Here is a 25,004-nt window from a genome sequence, read left to right as displayed (position 1 = left end):
CAAGTGGCAGTGACACGGATGAAAGCCGATGGCCAAGCTCCCCAAATTTCCTCAGAAGGGGGATGCAACCTAAAATAACCCCAGTGCCAAATGGTAAGACAGAGCCGATTTATTACTAAGAATGTGGGAAATGGATCAAAATGTAGTCACACTGACATTTCTGTAGGTTTTTGCGGTTTTTTCCTAATGCATGCAGCCACACAGGGGGTCCGTGTGCCGACCTAACCCAGTTGCTTTTCCCTGCAGCTTTCCGCACATCGCAAGGCGAGGGAGCCCTGAATCTGTGACACCGTGTCGGTCCCCGTCCCCTCTCGGATCCCGGACACCGACGACTTTAATGGCTTTTGTGTTCAGAAGATGGAGGGTCTTACTGGTGCTGAACGTGCTTGCGGTTGCGGGGTTCATGACTTTCTGGGCCAAGTGCAACACACGCAGCGTCCCGGCCGGCGGTCCGGAGGCTCCGGCCGACGGGAAGAGGCCCCGGGGCAACGGGACGGCGCAGGGCCCCGGCGTCAGTCATGAGGTGCTGCTGAAGAGGCTCGGCTCCCTGGAGGACGTGGTGTACCGACAGCTGAACGGTAAAAACACTCTGACACATAACTCTGAGCTGAGAAGGAATCTGTAAAGAAGAAGTCAGCTGTCCCACTTTTCCTTATTTACAGGTTCCTGTGGGGCCCCTGGTATTAAAATAAGGGGGTTCACAAAAGATCTTACCTAAGAAGAAATTTTAGGAAGTTATTAAAAAGGCTCCTAAGTGCAATTCCCCAATAGGCTATTTTCTTTGCGTAATCTGCTCTTGTACAAACCTCTCTGGGTTTCTTACTTACAGTAGGAACTTCTCATAAGGCCCAAGTTGCCTAGCAGCCGTGACGCAAACATGCATAAAAGGACCGAATATGTATTTTCACTAATTTAAATAAGCATATTTGACGACAGTAACGCACTCTGTCTGCTAGCTACAGCAATACAACCGTTGTTGTTTTGAAAATTTACATCCACTTGGGTCAGTAAAAATGGTATCAGCTAACACAAAGCGACTTCTGCTGTCTAACAGCTAGCTAGCTAGCGAAGATGCAAGTATGTAAAACGATTAGCTAGCTAGTAGGCCTACTTTGAAATATTTAGCTTAGCCTACTTGTCTAAAAAAGTGTGTTTAAATGAATGAATTTAGACGCTTACCTTCTCACTGCAACAAATTTGACACAAGTGAAGGTTATCTCTAAAAATTTTTTTTGAGAAATTATATATTATTAAGATTTTTTTTCCTAAGAAGGTTTTGTGAATCTAGAAATAATGTGATCCTTGATTGATCCCCATAGGGACACTGTCTTCTTTTGCTCCTCCAGGCAGGTCAGGGGTCAGGGGTCAGAGGTCAGGGTCAGGTACACCCAGAAGCTGGTAGGGATTCAGTGCCTTGCTCAAGGACACTTCAGCAGGGAGGATGCTTGCCAACATGGGGGCTTGAACCCGAGTCGCCTGGTTGAAGGATGGTCACTTTAATCACTAGGTCACCCTGCCGCCCACAGATAACCAATCAAACTAAGAGGGATGTAATAGCCTAATATTTTACCCTTACTTTGAAATGGAAAAAAGGACAAATGAAAGGGCGGTGTGAAAGCTTTGCAGCCTCATCGACCGGCTCACAACCTGGAGAGTGAAAGATTCCATTAAATAAACAGTTTGATGTGAAAGACATTTTTTTGATGTCGGGTTCACAGGAAATTTCTGACCTGAATATTAGGGTAAGCAGACGTATCAGGTTGGGAACCCCTGGGCTAAACCTATTTGACACATCCCTATTTTTACATTGTATCCTCGTACCGGAGGCGCTATCTGTGCCAACACGTCATAGTGTCACATCAAATCACAAGCTCACCTCTGTTGACAGCCAGTGACTCCGCATGTTGACGTGATGTCGGAGCCCTGAGAGGGAGGTAGGCTATCACCTGTGAGCCTCAGTTTTCAGAATGAAGAGTGACTCAGCCAGGCTAAGGGATACTGACATGTAATCTTCTCTCGTTTGCCTCGCCCAGGTCTGTCTAAATCTCTGGGCCTCATCGAGGGCTTTGGGGGTCGGGGTAAAGGCGGCCTCCCTGCCACCCTGTCCCCGGCCGAGGAGAGCGATGCTAAATACCTGAGGGAGAAGTACGGCTACAACGCCTACCTCAGCGACAAAATCTCTCTGGATCGGACCATTCCAGACCACCGTCCCAGCAAGTGAGTACACAGGCTTGGTTTAGACAAAGTAGACAAAAATAAAAGGATTTCACAAACTGGTTAGCTATTTGAATTTCACTTTTGTAGTTTCCATGGACTCCAGAGCTTAACATAGATTGTCTATGCAACAGAACAAAACCTGCATGTTTTATATTTAGAAGCACTAATGAAACATTTGCCTTCATGACCCTTTTCTTGGTATCAGCCACATATTGCAGTGCACTTTGCGGTGTTCGTTTGTAGTGCGCTTCACCTGTCCCTTTTAATCTCTCTCTCTCTCTCTCTCTCTCTCTATTTTCTTCTCTCTCTCTGTCTCTGCCTCTTACCTCTTACTCTGTTGTTGTATTTGTGATGAAGTTGCACTATCTGAGTGGCTATCGATATGCATGCATGCATGGGCAAACACACACAGGCAGTGCTTGTATCGGCAGGTGTAAACTGTATGCCTCTTATTGTGTTTGCATGTCATCAACATATGTGTTTACCCCTGTGCGTCTTTGGGTGTGTGTGAATCCCAAACCCATCCGCTCCCAGACTCCCAGATAGCTTTGTGTAGTATCTGTATGCGCGGTGCAGCTTTTCTATATAAATGCTCCTTTACAAAGTCTCTATCTCTGCCCCCCGTTGCTGGTTAAGCGAGCAACAGCCCCCCTATTTGAAAGCCGGCGCTGATGAGAAAGCCCTCGGCCCATCTCCGCCACCAGCTGCGAGGCTCCCATGTGTGTGTGTGTGTGTGTGTGTGTGTGTGTGTGTGTGGGGGGGGATCAGAATCCAACTCTCTCATTTGTCACTCGGGGGTTTTTATGTTGCTGAGATCAAAGTGGCGTCTGAGGCGTGTTGGGGTGTGATATCTTCAGGCTTAGCAGCAGTATGCGAGCCGGAGTCTGAGGAGTCTTCTATCTTGGCTGAAGCTCTCTTTCTGTCGTGGAGCTGGAGGTGGCGGGGAGTCGAGAGAGAGAGCTGGAAAGGAACAAAGATCAAATGTCAACCCATTAGCAGTATTAGAAGAAGCATTGTCTTTTTTGGGATGCACTGTATCTGCTCAGTATCTGTTCAGGGATGTCAAGTTCATTAGTCCAAACTTCTTACCTGTTTTGCAGCACATCACCTATATATGTTACATATGTAATCATTTTTATTTAGAAAATAGCAGCAGTAGTAGTAGTAGTAGAAGCAGTAGTAGTGGTAGTAGTAGTAATAGTAGTAGTGGTAGTAGCAGCAGTAGAGGTTGTAGTTATAGCAATAGCAGTAGGATTAGTACCAGTAGTAGTTGTTGTAGTTGTAGAAGAAGCAGTTGTAGTAGTACTAGTAGTAGTAGTAGTAGTAGTAGTAATACTAGCAGTGTTAGTAAGTATCATTATTAACTTCAAATAATATCACTTATTCCTTTTAAATGTCTAGTTTTGGTGGGTGTTTGGTGGTCAGTGTAGTGTTAAAGACACAGAGGTTATCATGGGAAACTGCAAGAGGAATGGTCCAACCAAAGTTTCATTATGGATTCACTGACAGTCGGGGACACTTGAAAAAGCAAAATGCAATCCGCACTTGTTCAGCAGCATGGAGGAAGCTTTATAAAACACTTTCCACAGTACTTTACCTCAGTGGTTCTCAACCAGAGGGTCAGGATCCCCCGGGCCAGCGATTTATGGAATGTGAAAACATATATTTCTAATACACAAATACTATCATCATGTTTGTGAATCTATGTGATAAACTCCTTCTTTTTGTGAAACAATGAATATTTGCAGCCTCTAGGGTTCTTCTGATTATGAATCAAGTAAAGTAGCCTGAAAGGGTAAAATGAAAATCATCATTTGGTGGCAAAGGTCACAATTCATCACGCTTAAGCCTGCAACAGGTTTGTAGGCTTTTCTTTGTTTTTGGGGCTCACGAGCCGAAAAGGTTGAGAACTATTGCAACATCTCACCAATTGTCATGAAAACATTGGGTTTATGATGATATTGCAGGTAATTAACAGTTTATTCCGCACGGGAAATAAGATGACACAACTGATACAACAAGGAAAGGAGATAAGGAAAGGAAGCCACTTTCCTCTCCCACTGTAACTAAACTCACAGCCAAAGCCTTGCTGCGCCTCTTTCCCCTTCATTAGAGCTGTAGCCCATTTAAACAAAGGCTGCAGTAAAAATAGGCCTCCTATCTGCAGTAGACAGACTGTGAATAGGCCAATTAAAAAAAAAAAAACCCATGTGATTATAGTTGAACAGGAAGAGGCACGTGGTTTGCCTTTCAGCCTCGGCGAACAAGATGTCAGCAACTCCATGGAGGCGGCTTGGTCTTTCACAGTAATGATTGAGGACGAGTGGAGCGTGCAAAGCCCAGGACGCACGCTTCACAGCCGACAGAATAACCTAACATAAAAAGCTTTTATTTGGCTTTCAAATGGGATAGTCACACTGTGTGCGTGCGTATCTGTCTGTGCAGATGCAGGAAGGTCAGCTACCCGAGAGACCTCCCCCAGATCTCCCTCATCTTCATCTTCGTCAACGAGGCTCTGTCGGTGATCCTCCGCTCGGTCCACTCGGCTGTCAATCACACGCCGGCTCATCTGCTCAAGGAGATCATCCTGGTGGACGACAACAGCGATGACGGTCAGTAGGAATTAAGACTTCTGCTCCCAGAACGCTGATGAGGAAAGTGAGTGTCGTTTGCTGATTTGGATCTGCTGTATCTCAAGTCAGATATTTTACTGTTGAGGCTGACTAGGAGAGTTAAGAGACATAGGGGGATGAGAGGCAGCTCTCTGCAGGCTGCTCTGTTTGTTCCATACCCACAGAAGTCCGGGGGGAAAGCGCCAAACCAAATGTCTGCTCATCACTCAGTATCTCTAAAATAAAGGGTCTAGTCTGTAAAGTGTTGCCATTTTGTCATCCAAGGACTTTCCTACTATATTTTACCATAATTTATCTTCATTTTGTGCCATAAAATGCCTTATAAGTGTCACTTTTTTCACAGCACTATTAGGGATTAGACTGACACTAGGGTTAGACTGACATTGATTTGTCGATATATCAGCTAGACATTAGCCTTTAAATAAAAATACTGCCCAGTCAGCGTTGCCCACTGCTAATAGGGATGGATATGATTTTACTGAACCAGCTTCAGAGGTGACAGTCTGTAAAACCTGCAGTGAAACCGGCCTCACTGCCTTGAACAGCTGCTAACTAACATAAGAATTCTGTTAGTATCGGTTTCAATGGAGCGTTTTAGTGTCCCATCGTCTAAATGTGTCTTCAGAGGCTTTTCCATCCTGCAAAGATACAATTCTGGGAGAACTTTTGGGATATTTTATGGCATAAAAATTGTCAAATGTACTGTGCATATACAGCACAAAATATTGGCACAACATATCAGCTATTGGCAGCTTTAATCCAAATATATCGCTATTGGCTTTCAAAACCCATATTGGTTGAAGCCTAGTGCACACACACACAGGCGCACACACACACACACACACACTACCAGTTTACCATCTGTACTGTAGAAAATGCTCTGAGCATATAGGTCACTGCATGTATTTACTCACCATTACGATGTACCTTACATACATGTTTCCTTCCATGTTATTCATCATAGAGCGTACACACATGTAACACACCCTCTGACATGAGTCACATCCAAAACTCTTCATTCTCCCCTAAGCATGCGACCAACTGGATCAGACAGAAAACAGTCTTTGTAAGCAACATAAAGGAATTTCATATAATTCATCTGACCTTTCGCATGCACAATACAGGAATATGAACACATAATGCACACCAACACCCAACACAAAAGCCTATATTTATGCTTGTTGCATTGAATTCATTCACGAACATGCTGGAAGGCGGGCTCTCTGAAGTGTCGAGTCGCGGCACGGCGGCATCAGATGCGTAACGGGGCTCCGCCGGCCTGACAAGGTGATGAGCGTCTCCTTGACAAAAGCCGCGTCCGGCGTTATTGAGGCGCGGCGTTCGGCGGGGTGACTGATGGCGTCGGCTTCTGCGGGGCAGACGGGCAGATAGAGGCGGAGCGCCACAATAGGATGTCACGGGAAGAGATGTCCCTGTCTTATTTATTGGGCAGCGCTGCCAAGCCGGGCTTTGTGAGATGAAGGGACAGGGAGAGATGGAAGGGGATGAAACTAGGCAGAGTGAAGAGAGAGGAGAGGGAGAGAGAGAGGGGAAGAGGTATAGAGTGGAGGGGAGAGGACTACAAAGAGAAATGAGGGAAGAGGGGATGAAACTAAGGAGGAGAGAGAGAGAGAGAGGGGAAGAGGTATAGAGTGGAGGGGAGAGGACTGCAAAGAGAAATGAGGGAAGAGGGGATGAAACTAAGGAGGAGAGAGAGAGAGGAAAAGGGAGAGGAAGAGGCATAGAGTGGGGAGGGGAAAGTGGGTTGAAGGGAGAGTTAGGGCAGAAGGGTTGAAAATAGGTAGAGTGAAAGGCAGAGAGGAGGAGGAGGAAGAGAGAGAGGGAGAGGAAGAGGCATATAGAGAGTGAGGAGAAAGGCTGAGAGAGCAAGCCGGGCTATTAGAGAAAGTGGCAGACGAAGAGAGAGAGAGAGAGAGAGAGAGAGGGAAAACAGCGAGAGACAGAGAGAGAGAGGCCTGAAGAAAAATAGGGTTGGACAGAGAGAAGGAGAGAGAGAGAGAGAGAGAGTGTAGTGCAATGGATATATGGAAAGGAGGGAAGGAGAAATGCAATAGAACGGAAAGCAGAGAGATGCAATGAGGAAATGGCAAGAGAGAGACAGAGAGAAAGAGACTGAGAGAGAGAGACAGATAGTGAGAGATTGAGAGAGAGAGAAAGACAGAGAGAGACAGAGAGAGAGACAGAGATAGAAAGAGAGAGAGAGACAGAGAGAGAGAGACTGAGAGAGAGAGTGTAATGCAATGGAAAGGAGAAAATGCAATAGGAGGAAAAGCAAAAAGATGCAACGAGGAAATTGGGAGACAGAGAGAAAGAGAGAGAGGCAGAAACAGTCGGGGCAGAAAAAAAAAGTGGCTGAGGATAGCGAGAAATGCAAGGAGAGAGATAGAGAGAGAGGAAGAGAGAAAAAGGAGGGAGAGACAGTTCAACACCCTCCGCCCCCCCCTCTCCACCCCTCCCCTCTCCCGCCTGGCACTGCTGGATGGCTGAGAGCCAGCTATCTATCACAGAGGGGAAGAGATTGCAGCGGCGGAGAGGGCGAGGCATGCAAACAAATAACACTCACCGCTCTCTCGCCGCCTGCATACGTCGCCTGGCTCTTTGGCCTCGCTTGCATTGTGGTGTGGACACAGCTCACACAGTCTCATACACGCCCAAGTGTGTATGAAATGTGATGTGTGTGTGTGTGTGTGTGTGTGTGTGGAACAGAGAGAGGAGACAGAGAGCATGAGAAATGTGTTTATTTGTTTGAGTTCATGATCAAGAGAGAAAGAGATAGAAAACACAGAGAGCATGAGAAATGTGTTTATTCGTTTGAGTGAATTAGCAAGTGTGTGTGTGTGTGTGTGTGAGTGTGTATGCAAAGGAAGAAGGGCTGCGACTGTTTGGATCCGGGGGGAAAGGCTGATCACTTGAGTGAGAGATCAAAGGTGGAGCGGCCGCCGCCGCCGCCGCTCAGGAAGCCGCAGATTCCCTTTGGTGTTTGTTCGTCTGTTGGAACGCAATGCAGCGAGCCCAGAGAGGAGATTTATGTCATGTCTTTCTGTGTGTGCGTGTGTTTTTGTGTCTTTATTTTAACGAAAACAGATCAATGTGTGTTTTTTTTTGTTTCTCTGTGTGTATGTCTGCAGGTGAATAGGCAGCGGGGATAAGAATAATGTGATTGTGACTTTATTGTGTGACTTTATTGATCTCTGTAGAGAAAGGATCTTTTCTGTAGGGAGGTAGGTCTGGGCGATATGGTTGAAATCAATATCAATAATAAGGATAATCATAAGGATTTTTTTCGATATCGATATATAGCACGATATGGCTCACGCATGCAAAATCACATAGATAATCAAATTCATTCATTCAATGGTAATGTTAGGGTGTGATGTCAAAGAAAATTGAAATTTATAAATAGTATTCCCAATTCCCAATTTTTCCAATAAAATCAGAATCAGAATCAGAATCAAAATTCTTTATTATGCCAAGTATGTTTGCACATACAAGGAAAGTGACTTGGTGTGGTTGGTGCATAAGGTACATAAGGTGACACTATAAGCAAAGAAATTTACATTAAATTTGTTTATATATATATATATATATATATATATACATATAGATATATTTGTTTATAAATATTAAATGTGTTTGTTATTATCAGTTTAGACAGCAGAATTGTGTCACAATATCCCAAAATCACCATATCATGACAATATGATTCCACTGAAAGATGATAAACGATAATATTGACTGTATGTATGTTTGTATCCAGAGCAACTGAAAGGGCCGCTGGAGGAGTACGTGAACAAGCGCTACCCCGGCCTGGTGAAGATCGTCAGGAACCAGAAGAGAGAGGGACTGATCCGCGCCAGAATCGAGGGCTGGAAGGTGGCCAGCGCCGAGGTGACGGGCTTCTTCGACGCCCACGTGGAGTTCACGCCGTCCTGGTGAGTGAGTTTGGCGTCTGGATGGATTAATCAAGACTTGGAACCTGGAGGTAGAAATGTGTGGAGTGAAATTACTGTCAAGGGAGAGAGGCAGCGCAGGACAGAAGTGGCAGGATTTGGATCAGGCTCTGTTTGATTTAGTTATAAACCAAAAGAAGAGTTTGATTCCAAAATGATATGCTTCATTTGAAAAAAACATGACACTCTTACAAAATGATGTGTGGCATGAAAATAATCCTAACCCTAATAGTAGTTCTGAGTCATCTAGTAGTATATAAATAGTTATTTTTTTATGGATAGAATCATCTAAGGAAGTTAGAATTTTTTTTCCAAAATTGATAAATAGAGATTTGGAATTGAATGTTACAAATGTAAACAGAGGCCCATTGAAATACACATTGACATACATATCATAATAATAAGATGAACAATAATAATACACTTTAAGTGCTTTACAGAATCACTGAAGGAGAGGACAAAGGATAGCAGAAATATCATAAAATGAACACACAAAAAGCAATTACACACTTGAAAGATACACACTTTTAAGATAAGGATAGGAGGAGAGGGGGGAAAGCCTTCAAGGAACAGGAATAAAAAATAGGATGCATAGCTCATAAAATATGAAACAAAGAGGAAAATCGGAAATTATATAAAAGCCTGTTCATGAAAGTAAGTTTTGAGCAGTGATTTAAAAGATGATACTGATTTGGCCGGCACATAAACACTCGTGACTGTTTACAGCATGTCTGGCCCATCCTGCCGACGGCTCCAGGTTGGTCTCCTCTTCCTGTTCCAGCTCAGTCTGTACTATAGACGATGAAACGCTCAGTTCACTCAACATAAATAAACGCTTGCCCTCCAGAGCTGCGCCTTGAGCTGAATCAAATGGAATTGCTAATAAGTTGGTTCAACTTGAGGGACCGGCTAACTGACTGAAGTGGGTGAGAGAGGGGAGATCTTAAGAGAATCCCCTGTGCCATCTGTCTTTAAGTTGGTGTATTTGTGCGTGTTTTTGTGTGTGTTTGTGTGTATGTGTGTGTGTGTGTGTGTTAGGGCCGAGCCAGTTCTGGCCAGAATCAAAGAGGACCACAAGAGGATCATCTTGCCCTCCATCGACAACATCAAGCACGACACGTTCGAGCTGGAGCGCTACGAGAACTCGGGCCACGGCTACAACTGGGAGCTGTGGTGCATGTACATCAACCCGCCCAAGCAGTGGTGGGACGAGGGCGACACCTCCGCACCCATCAGGTAGGGGAACGCTGGGTCGACGAGGCTTAAAGTTGTACAGCGTATATACACATGGTGCGTTCATGTGCTGTGGGATATATCGGAAAAACAGATTTCCTACTTGGAAATTTCCCATGAACGCCCTCCAAGGTCGGATGCTTAAGTCTGAGAAAATTTTGCTACCCGAGTTTCCGAGTTATGAAACAATGGTGACCTTTAACTTTCTCAACAAGGCGAAAAATAAAGTTTTGTGTCAGTCGACAGTAAGAAAACCAGACTAACTCAACATTTGTTTGAATGAAGTCCATCAAATTAACTTGTTTAGATGCAGGACATCTGTGTTTGTTCACTGTTTGTCTTCCGGGTTTGATTTTCTGACTAAACAGCACATGAATGCAACGCTGTTAAGCAGCCGAGTTGGAAGTCCCGGATGTCGGACTTTCCCAGCAGCACATGAACGCACAAACACACTCAGATGAAGACACACACTATCAGTCAGCCATTCATTCATTCACCCTCTCTCTCACTCACTCACACACTTTCACACATTTTGCTCCCAACACATTCTTTCACTCACTCTCTCACAGACACACATGGACACACACGAACACACACACACACACACACGGACAAAAACACACACACACACGCCTCACCCACCTCTTCCCTTATGGCCCAGTTAGCGCAGCAGGACTGAAACAACCCCCTCCCTTTTTTTATCTATTTCCTGGTACAACAGTAAAATTGTTTGTCCCAGGTCTTAGCTTTAGGCAAGGTCTTTCTCCCAGGCTTCTTTTTGTTATGCGTACAATAGAAGTGCAGACACACACACACACACACACACACACACACATACGTGCGCTGACTGTCGCTGTCTTTCACACTCTTTCGCAACAAAAATGCATGGCTGAGAGCAACAGGGGACGTAGCCTATATACCCACTGCTTGCTAAAATAAACAGATGAGGATCTCTTTCACACACACACACACACACACACACACAGCTGCACAGAAACACAAGGATTCACATCCACATTCACACACACAGACACACAATTACACAGTGAATCATGGTTTAAACACGTACACAAGCACACTCACACATAAACAAGAGGAATGTAATTTTTCTTCTATTGTTGTGGTGTTTCCCTCATGGCAGGACCCCGGCCATGATTGGCTGCTCCTTCGTGGCGAACCGCGACTACTTCGGCGAGCTCGGCCTGCTGGACTCGGGCATGGACGTCTACGGAGGGGAGAACATCGAACTGGGCATCAGGGTTTGTGTGTCACCCCATTTCCCCTTGCTCCTTCCTCCTCCCTGCCTGCCCCTGTTGGTTTAAGTGGAGCAGCGGCCACCGTAGCGTGGCACCGCTGATAAATGAGGCCCCATTAAGAGTCCTAGAGGAGCAGCACACAGGAGGCCAATGGAGATAAATAGGTCACACAGAGGGGGAAGGTTGGGTACTTTGGCGTTAGACATTTTGGGAGCTTGGAGTGTGTTGTCGTTCTGTGCTATTTTGTTACAAATACATGACTATTTTGCTGTTTATGCACGACATTTTGGAATTCAGCATTTTTTCCTTTGAATAATTCTCTCTTAGTGTACAATCAAATGTTTAGTTTCAGTCTATTTTTAAGCACTTTTTAAATTATTATTATTTTTATATTAATAGGTAAAATAGAATGTATTTGTTTAGTGCAAATCTTTTTAGAAATGATTTGTATTTATTTATTAACCTGTTAATGTAAACTGCTGTCTGACACCGTGCCCCTGCAGGTGTGGCTGTGTGGAGGCAGCATGGAGGTGCTTCCCTGCTCCAGAGTGGCTCACATCGCGCGGATGAAGAAACCGTACCACAGCAACATCGCTTTCCACACGCGCCGCAACGCCCTGCGGGTGGCCGAGGTGTGGATGGACGAGTACAAGTCCAACGTCTACCTGGCCTGGAACATTCCTGTGGAGGTGAGGCCGCGCTGCTGGAGAGCGCAGCACTCGACTGTGTCCTTACATGTAGCATTTTTAAACATCTGTATATTGTCAAATGAATTGTGACACCTTGGTATAATTACCGTAAACAAATGAGACTATGATCGAGATGATTGGTTGCCTCTGTGTCACACCAGTTGTATTGTCAGTGCTAGAATTTTAAGACCACATTTCCCATAAACCCTGTTGCTAAGGAGATGTTGCTACTTCAAACAAGCGATTTTTCCATCGGCCTTTCCCTCCTTCCACCATCTAAAGTTGCCAGAAACTCTGAAAGCTTTAGCTCCGTTAGCTCTGGAAGAACAGCGGCCTCTTCCTGTTTTGTGCCATAAAGCGATCCAGCAGATTTCTTGCAAAATCCGATCCAGTGTCACATAATTAGCAGCAATAAAATGCAGAGTAGAGGCTGACAGGCTTCTTGGTGATGGTCTTGTTTGTTTACAGTAATTACACTAATGTCTCAAAATTAATGTGGTAATGATTTATTGATGTTAAAATACTACACCTTAAGCACTTTAAAATCAAACTGGAAGTAACGCAGATTACACGCAAATTACATAATTATTCACAGTTACACGATTTTCCTTATTTTAAGACCATTAGCTTTAAATTGCTGTGTAACTGTCTCTCTGTGAAAACGTTTTTATGGATTATTACTTTAACTGTAGGTTACTGCTCAGCTGGAATGAAGCCATTGTAAAGTAAAGTGTTGCCTCTATCTGTAAGGACTCTGCCTTCTCATGCTCTTGCAGAACCACGGTATTGATTACGGTGATATCTCTCAGCGGGCGGCGCTGAGGAAGAGCCTGCAGTGTAAGAGCTTTGAGTGGTACCTGGACAACGTCTACCCAGAGATGAGGAGGTACAACAACACGCTCTTCTATGGCGAGGTGAGTCAGCAGGCACACTGATATGAAGGAGTGGGAGACTGGAAAGAGATGCTTCTAAGTTTAGATTTAGTTTATTTGCACAAATTGATGAAACCACTGAAAACAGAGAGAGAAAAGGAGAAATACAATCTGTGTGGATGAGACAAAGAAACCCCGAGGGCTTTATAAAAAACATCTCAACCCCAAAACAAAAAGACAGAAAAAAGATCAACATGACAAACAACGTTAGAAGTGATATGAAAACTCAAAAGTGAAGGAAAATGGTACAAAAACCACAAAATACAAAAACAACAAGTCAGAGAATTCAAATCAATTTGAATTACTGATACAGACAGTGATAAAGTGAGAGCATGTGTGTGTGTGTGTGTTTGTGTGTGTGTTCATAGGATAATGGATGAAGATATGTGCCGTGTTACATTTTAAAAGCTTCATTCTGTAATTAAACAACAACTAAAAAGCAGCTCTGCCACATTAAAACTAAGGAATGGCCCTGAAGTGATTGGTGACAAGCACTGAATATTTCAAATTCTTTTTGGTCCTGCTGTCGTGCGAAGTGTGACTGATGAAAGCCTTTTTGATTTTAGATCCGTAACTCTAAAGTGAGCCACCTGTGTATGGATCAGGGTGTGAAGGAGAACCACACTGCCACCCTGCACCCCTGCCACGGGTGGGGTCCCCAGGTACGGCATGGACAACTGGACACAGACCGCATCTTTTAGTATTCTGTTTGATTTCTTCTCCCCCTGAAAACACACACACACACCTCATTAGTGTGTTAGCAGTGTTTCTGACGCAGGCTCGGCTGAAACCCTTATAAGAGCGGGTTCTGCCATAAGGATAAAAAAATGTTTCTGTGTTGCACTTTTTGTGCTGAAACCCCTGAGTCAGCGGGTGTCAACTCCTCAGCCCCCGGGCCCATCATCTCTTTTCTAGCTGGTGGAGCTGAACAGATGCTTGAGGGGAGCGCTGGTCATGGCTCCTGTGGCTAAGCCACTATATTGACTATTATTTTTAACTTTAAAGCTGCACTATGCAATTTTTGGAAGTTTGTGGCCCCATGTGGCAGTGAGAGCTCTTGTAATGTGACGTCAAGAAACTGCATACAGCAACATCATGTTTACCAACTCAGTGTTTGCTTCATATCAAAGGATACCAAAAGGTTGAGAGGCAAAAGATCAAATTTTTTCAACAAATACACTACCAGTCAAAAGTTTGGACACACAGATTTTTTTTTATTTTTACTATTTTTCACATTTTAGAATAATAGTAAAGACGTCATAACTATGAAATACCACAAATGGAATTATGCAGTGACCAAAAAAGTGTTAAACAAATCAAAACTATCTTTTAGGCTTTGGAAAGAAATTCATACATAGGCATCAACTTCACTATTTGTATTTTTCTAAGAAACAAATTTCAAGCATTTAAGCATAAGCCTTTAGATCAAAGTGGCTTTAAGAGAATGAAAAACAGAGTACATTCAATCAGGTGGGTCCAAACTTTTGACTGGTAGTGCAGTGGTAAAAAGTTTTGTCTGAATGGAGCTTGCTCACTGCTGTTAAGTTTTGTATTTCGCTCTTGAGTTTTGATTGGTCACTTCTTGTGCACGGAGAAGATTTCCCACCAGTGACCAAACACCAGAATGTCATTTGTCATCTACGGTGGCTCAGTTAGTGGGGATGGGATGCGGTTCTCTGTTGCAGCCCCACTTTGTGATTCAGGCTGATCAGACAGGTTTTAGTTTTACATGAATATCTGAATGCAGCTTTAACTAGCGCTCGGTGCCCTGAGTGCTGAAACATGTTCAGCCTCTCAGCGCTGTTCGGAACAGCGTATCCCTTCCATTCAAAACAAGGGGAGAGAGCAGCCAGCACAATGAAGACACGTCTCCGGTGGACATGCAACCGTAATGATTCTGCAAACCTCGTGTGGCTTTTTCTCAAGTTGCCTGAAGCCTGTTCAACCAGCGTCTTGTTAAAAAATGTAATGAGAACTGATAGGAATCACATCAAAGTCATTTTATGGCATGGAGTGAGCAAAAAGGGAAACAAGATTGAATCTGGAGTGCACAATATTCACTTAAGTACCTCACTTCAGTGTTAAAGCCATGTTCTACCTGTTGAGTTATACAGAACCACACAACATACACAGTCTCCAAATTATTTAGGAAGAAATGGCTTCACCAGCACTGAACATTTCTAGTTTTCATACATAATGTCCTTCCAAGGGTCTAACAACACAGTGTAAGTACAATTTTAATTCAAACCCTGCAGGCCAGTCTAGTAGGTTAGTAGGTCAGTAGCTTAAAATCACTGCACGTTTAGTTATATTAGCATGCAAAAGTCAGCTTTGGTTTGTAACAACATTTCTCTTGAAAATGTGGGTGCTTAATGAAAAAAATGTAAAATAAGAGCACAGCAAGATGTAATGTATTTGCCATTATCTTCAGATTGTTGTATGTGTGTGTGCGTGTGTGTGTGTGTGTGTGTGTGTGTGTGTGGTTTCCCCCAGTTAGGACGCTACACCAAAGAGGGTCAGCTGTTCCTGGGCCCCCTGGGCAGCACGGGGGAGGACACCCGCTGCGTGGTGGACGATCAGGTCAGCAGCTTCCCTCAGCTCCTCAACTGTGACAAGGTGCTCAGCGTGAAGCAGAAGACCTGGCACTTCACCCAGGTGAGACGCAGCAGAACGTGGTGACATGAAGCTGCTGCTCTCTTCCAGTGAGCAGGACATACTGCATGAGTTCTCCTTCCTAAGAAAAGCATGGGACGGTGTTATATCCACACCTTTTCATTTACCAAGACACAGGATCTGATATAATGATGTAGCTATGCCATGCTATATTTAGGGTGAGAGCCTACTGTATAGTGTGAACCTAGTGTGAAAGTTGGAGGAGAGCATTAGGTGAGAGGGAGATTTAATTGGTGTTATGAAGTGTGCTGAGATTAGTCTTCATTAGAGTAGACATTTTGAGAGGATTGGAAGACGTTGTGTGGCTACTTGTGTGGATTGAACCTTTAGATAGTGAGGCTGTTCCACGCAAATTTAGAAACTAAAATTTGGAAAACAAAATTTGGTTGAGACAATTTCGGCACTTCAATATATTGTTGTTAGATTAATTGCGATACCTTGGTATAATTACCGTAAACAATGGAGTCCACGGTGGAGACGACTGTTAGCCTCTATCTCATGCCAGTGGTGTTGTTCGTGCTACTGTTTCTCAGAATTAAGACCACATTTCCCATAAACCCTGCTGCTTCCTGAGGAAAAAGAGAGGATATCGCATTCATTTATTTTATCTTTTGCTTTACTTGGCGACATTAAACATGCTAGAGGTGATTTTTCCATCTTTCACTCTGGAAGAACAGCGCCCTCTTCCTGTTTTGTGCCGTAAAGCAATCCAGCAGATTTCCCTCCAAATCCACCAGGTGGAGAAACAATGGAAAAAGCAGAGTAGAGGCCGCTAGAGGCTGACAGTATACTCAGTGATGGTCTCATTTGTTCACAGTAATTATACTAATGGCTCAAAAGTAATGTAATGATTTATTGATGGTAAAACGCTACATGTAGCACCTCTGATTAATTATTAATTCAAGTGTGTGATGTGCCTCTACCCTTAAAGTAATGTGCTTTTGGGCTACATTAAGAAGGCTTGCTTTTAATAACTAGAACACTTTAAAATACATTACCTCACAAGGTTAAATGAGGAACACATCTGTCCGTACCAGGCGCGCTTCCCCATCTCTCCTCGCACCATATGTCAGGGTCGTTACGGTACAACGGGCCATCTGTAAAAGCCGTTTAAAACCAGAACCCCGCCTCTCTCCCTCTGCCCCCCCGCAGAACGAATCGATCATAAACCGAGCCACGGGACGCTGCCTGGAGGTGGTGCCGGCCAACGTTTACTTCGGCCACCTGCTGGTGCTGCAGCCCTGCTCCGGCCAGAGGTGGAGCATCAAGAACACCATGAGGCAGTAGGCGCCCCGCCCCGCCGGCCCGCCCGCCGGGACCCAGCCGCACCACAGGCCGTTTTCCAGAGCTGTCACCGACAAACCGCCGAGAGCTCCTGCCACCGCTCAGCTTTGCCGAGGGACGTCTGACGAGGGAGAGGCTGAGAGGCTTCTCAAGCGAAGGGAGAGATGAGAGAAAAAAATAAAAGAGAGAGAGAGAGAGAGAGATGTGCTGGACGGGACACTCACCACAGCAGTGTGGTGAGTGTTTTGGAAACTGGTCGTTGTTTTTTTACAGACCGGGCATTATAAATGACGCCAAGTGTCGCATGAGGACCGTTTTCTCTCTCCATCCGAACTTGACAACCTTCTGACGCCATGACGACATTCCTGTATGTGCCGCCTCTCCACACAATGTTCTTAGGTGTACGGATTGGGAGATTTGATCGGAAACAAAACAGTGTTGTATCAGGCGGTCGGTAGAGCCTAAAACAGACCGTGTACCTTTATGTGAAAAAAAAAAACAAAAAACAGAAGATTTTATCTGCATCATCGAAATTTATCTGCATCATCTCATCCTGTGTCATGTTGTTATCATGTTTTTTAAGATGTGTGGAGGAATACAAAACATCCAGAAGTGATATGCACTGGTCAGAACACATTGCTTGATTGGTAGTTAGTTTATTATAGGCTACATCAGTGGTTCTCAACCTTTTACAGCTCAAGACGCCCAAAAACAAAGCAACGCCTACTTGTGACTTGTTGCAGGCACAATACCACAACGATGCCAAATGATGACTTTTATTTTCTCTTTCCAGGCTATTTTACTTGATTCATTTTTGGAAGAAGCCTAGAGGCTGCAAATATTTATTATGTCACAAGAAAAATGTATTTATAACAAATATTAATAAATTATATATTGGTGACATTTATTTCAGATACTGTAAATCAATCAAATCAATTTAAATCCCTCAAAAATCACCTTGTGTCCCCCCTGGTTGAGGGCTACTGGGCTAAATTAAGGTTTTATATGTTGTGAATTCATCTGTTTTTTACTGTTGTGTTTTTTTTTTTTACTCAAAAGCATTCTGTAGCACCAAATGCAGTACATCTAGTAGCATGATTGTTAGTATGCACATGGGGAAAAAGTTTGATTTTGATAACGTAGAGCTAGTTGATTCATTCTGTTACCTGCTGAGTGCCAAACTACTGCAGCCGGACAGAACCGCCGGGCTGCAGCCTGAAGCACTTTTTCTGGACATGAAGCTGCAGACTGAATGAAGGGAGCGGGAGATTCGAATGGGAACGGAAAAGCGCACAAACGTATCGGTGGTGTAAACGCTGAACCCTTCCGAGGCCAGTATTGTCAATGTACTGAGATGTATCTGATGTCATATATTCAATTAATTCAGTGTTATCAGTTGGATTTTCTCCCAAGATTGTCTTCCAATAAACAACTGGTTTCCTGGTTTTGCATTGTTTGTGATTTTAGAGGATGGAATCATCAGAGTTTTGAAATATTGATAAATACAGGTTCCTACGCAGGTCTGGAAAGTCTGGAAAAGTATTAAAAATGAATTTGATCATTTCCAGGTCTTGAATAGTTTGGGAATTTGAAAAAATGTCTGGAAAAGTATGGAAGATGTTGTGGTTCAGGTCCGATACACACATAATTATAGCTTTTATGTTGTTGTAGACCCACTTTGAGTCCACAGTTTTTGTTGATGTGAAGAATAATGTTCAGATAGAGGGATGCTCTTATTACCCAGCCGCTGTCAGCGTGCATTATATCAAATACCGACCAAAATCAAATCCAGTCAAGAACATAGGGTCTGGGAAAAATATGGAATTTTAAAATGGAAACCGTGTAGGAACCTGCCAATCATCTCACATATTCTGATATTTGTCGCTGTGAAGAACAATCTTCATCTATACAGTGATATGACCTAGTTAGCAGGGGCAAGATGTCTATCTGCGTAAATCATATTGAACACCAGACAAAATCTTCAAAACAAATCAAGGTCTGGAAAAAGTATGGAATTTTTTAATTGAAAATGTGTAGGAACCTTGTAAATATCAGTTGGCCAAATCTTTCCGAAATGGATATAAAAGTATGTATTCTTGTTCTTTGTTTGGTCAGTCACACAAACTATGGGTATTAATGGAGTCAGCAGTGCAAATCTTCCCCTCTTATGCAAACAAAGCTATAATTATTATTGTTAATAACTTAGCACAACACTCACATTAAGAACATTTGATTTTATTTAACTGACAGCTGTGAAAGTTCCTCATTTCTGTTTTCTGGACTTCAAGTAGCCTTGAGACTCATTGCAAACTAATAGCTACCATGCTGAGCCACTTACTTTTCCCCCACTCCATCCATTTGCACGGTTTTGGTATAATTTTATTTTCATGCTGTGAAACTTCCGGCTGATTAGCCCTTCAGATCAACTCCAGAAAGATTATTTCAAAAGAGATTTCACCCTCAGCTTCCAGCTGCATGGCATCTGGTGGACCTGCGAAGAGCAACTTGGCTTATGAATAGTTTAATCACATATTCAGCGTAAAAGTGGCACATGAAGGGAAACATTACACAACATCCATGGCGACAGGGTGGCCTAACATTAAAGAGACTGTCCCATGAATGGAAAGTCACAGATTGAATCCGGCAGCGGCCGCACGTCCCGTCAGAGTGTCCTTGAACCAGACGCTGAAGCTCGACTCGCTCCCTCACACTAAGCTGCTGTGGATAAGAGCATCAGCTGAAATGTAAATGTAAATGAAACAGGAGGAGGCTGCTGGGAGCACAAGGGCCCGTTTCTAGCCGAGCGATGCAGAGGCTGGTGTGGCTCTGGAGGGCAGAGACTGCATGCTAACACACTGCATGCTAATCAGCCTGTTAAAGAAGCGGCCTGCCAGTCGCCCTCTGGCTCGTCCTGCTTGGAGGGAGAAATGTTATTACAGAAGGTCGCTTTCAAAACCTGGTGACTGTTACTCATTATAATTACACCAAGTAACTAAAACTGTAGTAGTCTGATTACATGGCATAAAACCAGAGGAGACTGCTGGTTGGAAGGTGGGACTACAGACACAGAAAACACTTTTTAGACTCGCTTGAATGTTTTAAATAATGGGTAATTTTAGTCATAGATAGTGATATTAATGCTAGTCAAATTACAGCATTTAAATTTAAGTAATCTGAATAAATTGTTCATTTCACCTCATATTGTATACATTTTGGAATCACAGCAATCAAAATCTGAGCGCAACGCCATCACATCGTCGAGTCGGAGTGGACTGTGTCGGTGTTTGCCATTTAAATCAGATTATCAGTAATGGTTTCCATATTGAAAGTAACCTTCCCACCCGTGCGTCCCTGTCAGCAGATAATGAAACCTGTCACTGTATAATCACAGCACAGAGAAGCAGCCTTATCAAGAATGAGCGTGTTATCATCCTCACCATACGGCAGGACGGGGAGCCGCCTGGCTGCAGGTCACGTCTCCTGTCACAGTGCCCTTGAGCAACACACTGACCCTCTGCCTGCTCACTGCCTGTATGTGGCTCTGGATGAATGTCAGCTATGTGTGTAAAATGTAAACACGGACACAGGCCCACGTTGGAAATATTGATATATTTTATGCCTGTTCAAGAATTTGATTTGTTGCAGTGAATTCAGGCTTGCATGGGCTTGTTTTTACTGCTGCATCAATTATAATCACATGACTTTAGCATCAATATTGAACATGTGACAATTTTATTATATTACTCTCTGAAGCTGGACTCTCCGTGACAGGATGTTATGGATGATATGACATGAAGAGTTTGGTTCCAAAATGAAAAAAGTGACACTTAATCTTACAGAATGACCAAATCCACAAAATTCAAACAAATAAAGGCACTTTTAAAAGTTGAAAAGTGAACGGTAGGAAGAATAGTTATTGTGTGATATTTACACTGAACGGCCATTTCATTTTCAACTTCATTATTCAATGAATCTAGCGACAGTGACTCGGGGGGCTGCTGCCAGGCAAGGAAAGCAACACTTTTACATCCGTTGGATATTGAACCATGAAATTCAGGCAATGATTGGTTTTCAACATTGATGTATACAGTAGTGTTTTGGAAGATGGGGATATGCTGTGTCTTTGTGCAGGCCTCCGCTCCAGCTCAGCGCTGTATACCACCCTCTTGTGGTCTTAATGTGGTTTAAGAAGATAATGCAGATGAGGTTTCTTCATGGAGACACACAGGTTCGTCACACGACTCACTGCGTTTACATTTTATGGCTTTTTATCCAGAACGAGAAGATGCTGTAAGTTGTCAGTGTTTTGCTCAAGGACAGAGTGTCTGAGGACACACGTTAACACATTGTTGTTTTGTGGATCGAACCTGTGACCTTCTGCTTACTGGACAGCCTCTCTAATCATCACTCTGCCAGACTTCTTCGCTAATCTACTAATACAGCCATTCCCAACCTTGTTGTGACTCCTTGTTGCATGAATGAATGTGCAGCATGCTGAGTTTTGACACCAAATTATTTTCAGTTTTATTTTCCCTTTTCAGGCTATTTAACTTAATTAACTCATTAATCGCAGAACCATAGAGGCTGCAAATACTCATTATTTCACAACAAAACGGCATTTATTACAAAGATGCAAAACTTGAAAGTATATTTTGGACATATATTTTCTCAGATTCCATAAATTATATTGCAACCCACAAAATCATCTCTTGATCCCCTGAAAGGTCTAAACCCCCAGGTTGAGAACCACTGTACTAACAGACTGATACAGCAGCTATCTTGTGATTTGCTGGGCTACACAACACTATCTGAGCATGATAGTTTAGGCAAGATGACTGTGCCCATGTTGTGAAAGAGTAATTAGTTTTTATCATTACTTTAATATGGCTCCATCAAGTTTTAGGGTGTAAAATATTGCAGTAAAACAGGTTAACTGCCACCTGCATTTCATTTCCACTTTAAGATCAACAGCAGGAGCTTATGGCAGGTCTTATGGACTGAAATACATTTTAAAATGCCACCAAATGGTATATGAGCATAGTCCTCAATACATGACCTGGGTGGCCTCGAGGTTACAGACTGTCCCATAACCAAAATGTCTAAGGTTCTAAAGTTCAAAGTCCATTGTAAAAGAAAATGAAAAGCACCATTTTTAAAAAATGCTGTTTTATTGCATCAATGCCTTATCCTTTGAGTTTTGTACAGATTTCATTATTTACAGATTCATAATTATTATGCCTCTAATAAATAGTACAACTTAAATCTTGCCCTCTAGTCTACATGTTTAAATGTTGTACATGCAAAGTATGTGTATGTGCTTGTCTAATAGGTATGCTGTCATATTAGCTATGTACAAAGTTATACAACAAAAACATGTGGGATCCAACCACCATGCTACTGAAGAGACACTGTGTGTTTCCCCTCCCTAATTAAAACTCTACTTCAGTGATCAATACATGCATCCATTCTGCAAGGGCGGGACAGTTTAATTACAGCAGAGCTGTAACCATGGCAACTGTAACCCAAATCCCATAAACTTAAAACACATTAAAAAAAAATCAACAAGAAAAAGCGTTCTTCTCAAAGAACAAATCCATAATGCTTTGCTTTTCCAGTTAATCAGTATATAACAACAGTGAATTGCTGTAAATTAAGTGGGAATTTCCCACCAGTAATGCTAGATTGGTGTATTAAAAAAAAAATCATAACCAGTGTGACCTACAAGGTTTTGAAGACAGTTTTGCACAATATGCTCTTCATTCAGTCTCCAAATGCAATGTTATTAAACCATCTGTGAATGAAACCTTTTACAGGTCAAAAGGACTTTTTCTGCCACAGGCAAGAAATCTATTCCTATAAATATGCTTTGTTTAAATATATGTGTTCACATACAAGTGCTGCTCTACCAGTAATGTCGGTAGATCAAATTCAACCTATACAGATGACATAAAAATCCTCATATATTTTTAACACTGTAGTTCAACATCGACCGGACATTGTGAATATAATGCCATGATAATCCTGCTTGACATCACATTCCCATAGTGCTTAGAGAGAGAAACAAACACGAAACACCGTGATGGGACAACAGTGTGAACAAGAATATAAATCCCACAAACGCTTCTCAATCCTCCCCTAGATGGCACTCTCACACAAACCTGTGACTTCCCCTTGTCATTTCATTAGAATGGATGGCAAGTACAGTGCAGAAAAAAAAAAAAAAAAAAAAAAAACCTACATGACAAGACATATTCCTGCCAAAAAAATGCCCGTTTGATCTTGTGTTTCCGTGTGGGAACAGAGAAAGCGTCTGTGTTGTGTTTGTCCGGTTCGTCTCTGCGGAGTTCTATGGCTTTGGCAAGAGGGGTGGAGAGGACGCACCCAGGGGCCTGTCCCGCCAGCGTCCGGTGTGTTGTGGTGCAGCAGCGGCCTCTTGGGCTTGCTGTGCTCCCTCCCTGCACCTCTGAACCCGTCTGAGCAGAGTGCACCGACAGTCATGCGCACACACACACGCACGCACACACACACACACACACACACACACACACAGACACTGTACATCTTCGACGTATACTTGTAGACACTTAAAGACGTGGGTTACGTTATTTACAGACGACACTTTGACTTGATCGCATGCAGTAGATAATTATGGGTGTTTTGTGACCCCCGAAAACTGCGGGTGGTTTACATGTTAAAATGATGAGTCAGCAGAGGAGTTCAGAACTGAGCTCAGCTGGAACTGGCAGCCGCAGTGTGTGAAGACGTGTGTTTCACAGTTTTTAACTCAAATCCCCCCCCAGGGCATTTTAAAGGAGAAATCCACCCTAAAACACTTTAACACCGTCAAAAAAAACACAAGCGATGTTCCTTGCATTTCTGTGTCCATTTTGTTATTTTGTGTCTTTTTAACTGATCAAGATATTTCCAGCAGCTACAATGGAGTTTGACAGCAGAAAATGTTTCAGGATGTAAAACATCAGCGGTAAACGTCAGGCTTCGGTGTCAGTCCCTCAGAATCAAAGAGCGAGGGCTTCTTTCTTTCTAGAGCCGCCATTTTGCACCAAGAGACGTTCAACAATCATACAGGGAGAAATCCATCGTAGAAGAGGAGAGAGACCAGTTTCTCCACCCACAGGAGCAGGAGAGAAAGACCAGAATGCACTGCAGCCACAAGACATGATGCGTTCTGAGCAACTCTCACATTTTCTTGTTTATAGCTAATGTATAAGCCACAGCTGAACAGAACCAGTTCAGGCTCGTTCTCTGGCGGTCGTCGAAAGGCATTCTGGGAAATGTAGGAAATCGCTAACTGACGTAGAAGTAGACGAGGGGAAAGTGGGTACAACCGAAAAGTAAACTGCGGCACTTCATCACAAAATAACTTGGTGGAATGCAGTGAAACATCACAGACTGATGAAACGCAGCGGTGTGAGAGTATCCGAGGGTGGATTTCTCCTTTTAACGAGACAGAGGAAGCTCTCCTCGGTGCTGTGAACACTGTGTGCACCCGTCACCCTCCATGACAAAGAGAAAATGTGAAAGCCAACCCCCCACATCTTAAGACTTTCGGAGCCTCTTCCACGCGGCACATTACCTCGGCTACATCGTGCGTTTCAACGCGGCGATAACCGAGCCGAGAGCCGAGACTCGAGTGGCGTTCGGGGGTTCCCGCTGCGCGTACGGTCATTAATGAGCGTCGCATGTCCAAAACGTACGCCTGTAGCTATCATCCTGGCGCGTACGACAGCATGACTGCTCAGGTTTATTAGGACTGATGAACCGATGTCAGCGGCGGCTTGAAAACAGGAAGATGGCGAGCTCGTATCGTAGCACCGACGGACAGATCCTTCTGCTTGAGTGGCGGCGAGCTCTGCCATCTTCCTCCAGGAACTGTAATAAGAGGGCAATTATTCCCTTCTTCCCTTTCCCTCTCTCTCTCTCTCTCTCTCGGGGGCCCAGACTGCAGCCCCGATCGTAGCTCATCAGACTCCCTGTGGGCGACGGAGCTGCACACACACACACACGCACACACACACACACAGACACGGACACATCTCGCCTTCTGGAAAAGTGAGCAGTTCTGAACTCCTGTACTTAACGTTTTTTATTGCATCAG

General features: G+C 43.6%; 1 protein-coding gene across 1 annotated transcript; it reads left to right on the top strand.

Annotated features, from left to right (window-relative positions):
• Nucleotides 1–18,325, top strand: galnt17 (polypeptide N-acetylgalactosaminyltransferase 17). Its single transcript, XM_071905891.2, has 12 exons — nt 1–93; nt 247–578; nt 2,034–2,217; nt 4,663–4,829; nt 8,629–8,803; nt 9,860–10,057; nt 11,196–11,313; nt 11,814–11,999; nt 12,776–12,913; nt 13,498–13,593; nt 15,425–15,586; nt 16,757–18,325. Exons 2-12 carry the CDS (start codon nt 338–340, stop codon nt 16,889–16,891), a joined length of 1,800 nt encoding a protein of 599 aa, XP_071761992.1. The 5' UTR covers nt 1–93; nt 247–337; the 3' UTR covers nt 16,892–18,325.
• The last annotated feature ends 6,679 nt before the right edge of the window (nt 18,326–25,004 follow it).

This window comes from Centroberyx gerrardi, chromosome 6 (assembly GCF_048128805.1).
Source record: "Centroberyx gerrardi isolate f3 chromosome 6, fCenGer3.hap1.cur.20231027, whole genome shotgun sequence".
Lineage (NCBI taxonomy): Eukaryota > Metazoa > Chordata > Actinopteri > Beryciformes > Berycidae > Centroberyx > Centroberyx gerrardi.
The sequence above is the reverse complement of the archived record's forward strand: the minus strand, read 5'-3'. Positions and strand labels throughout refer to the sequence as shown.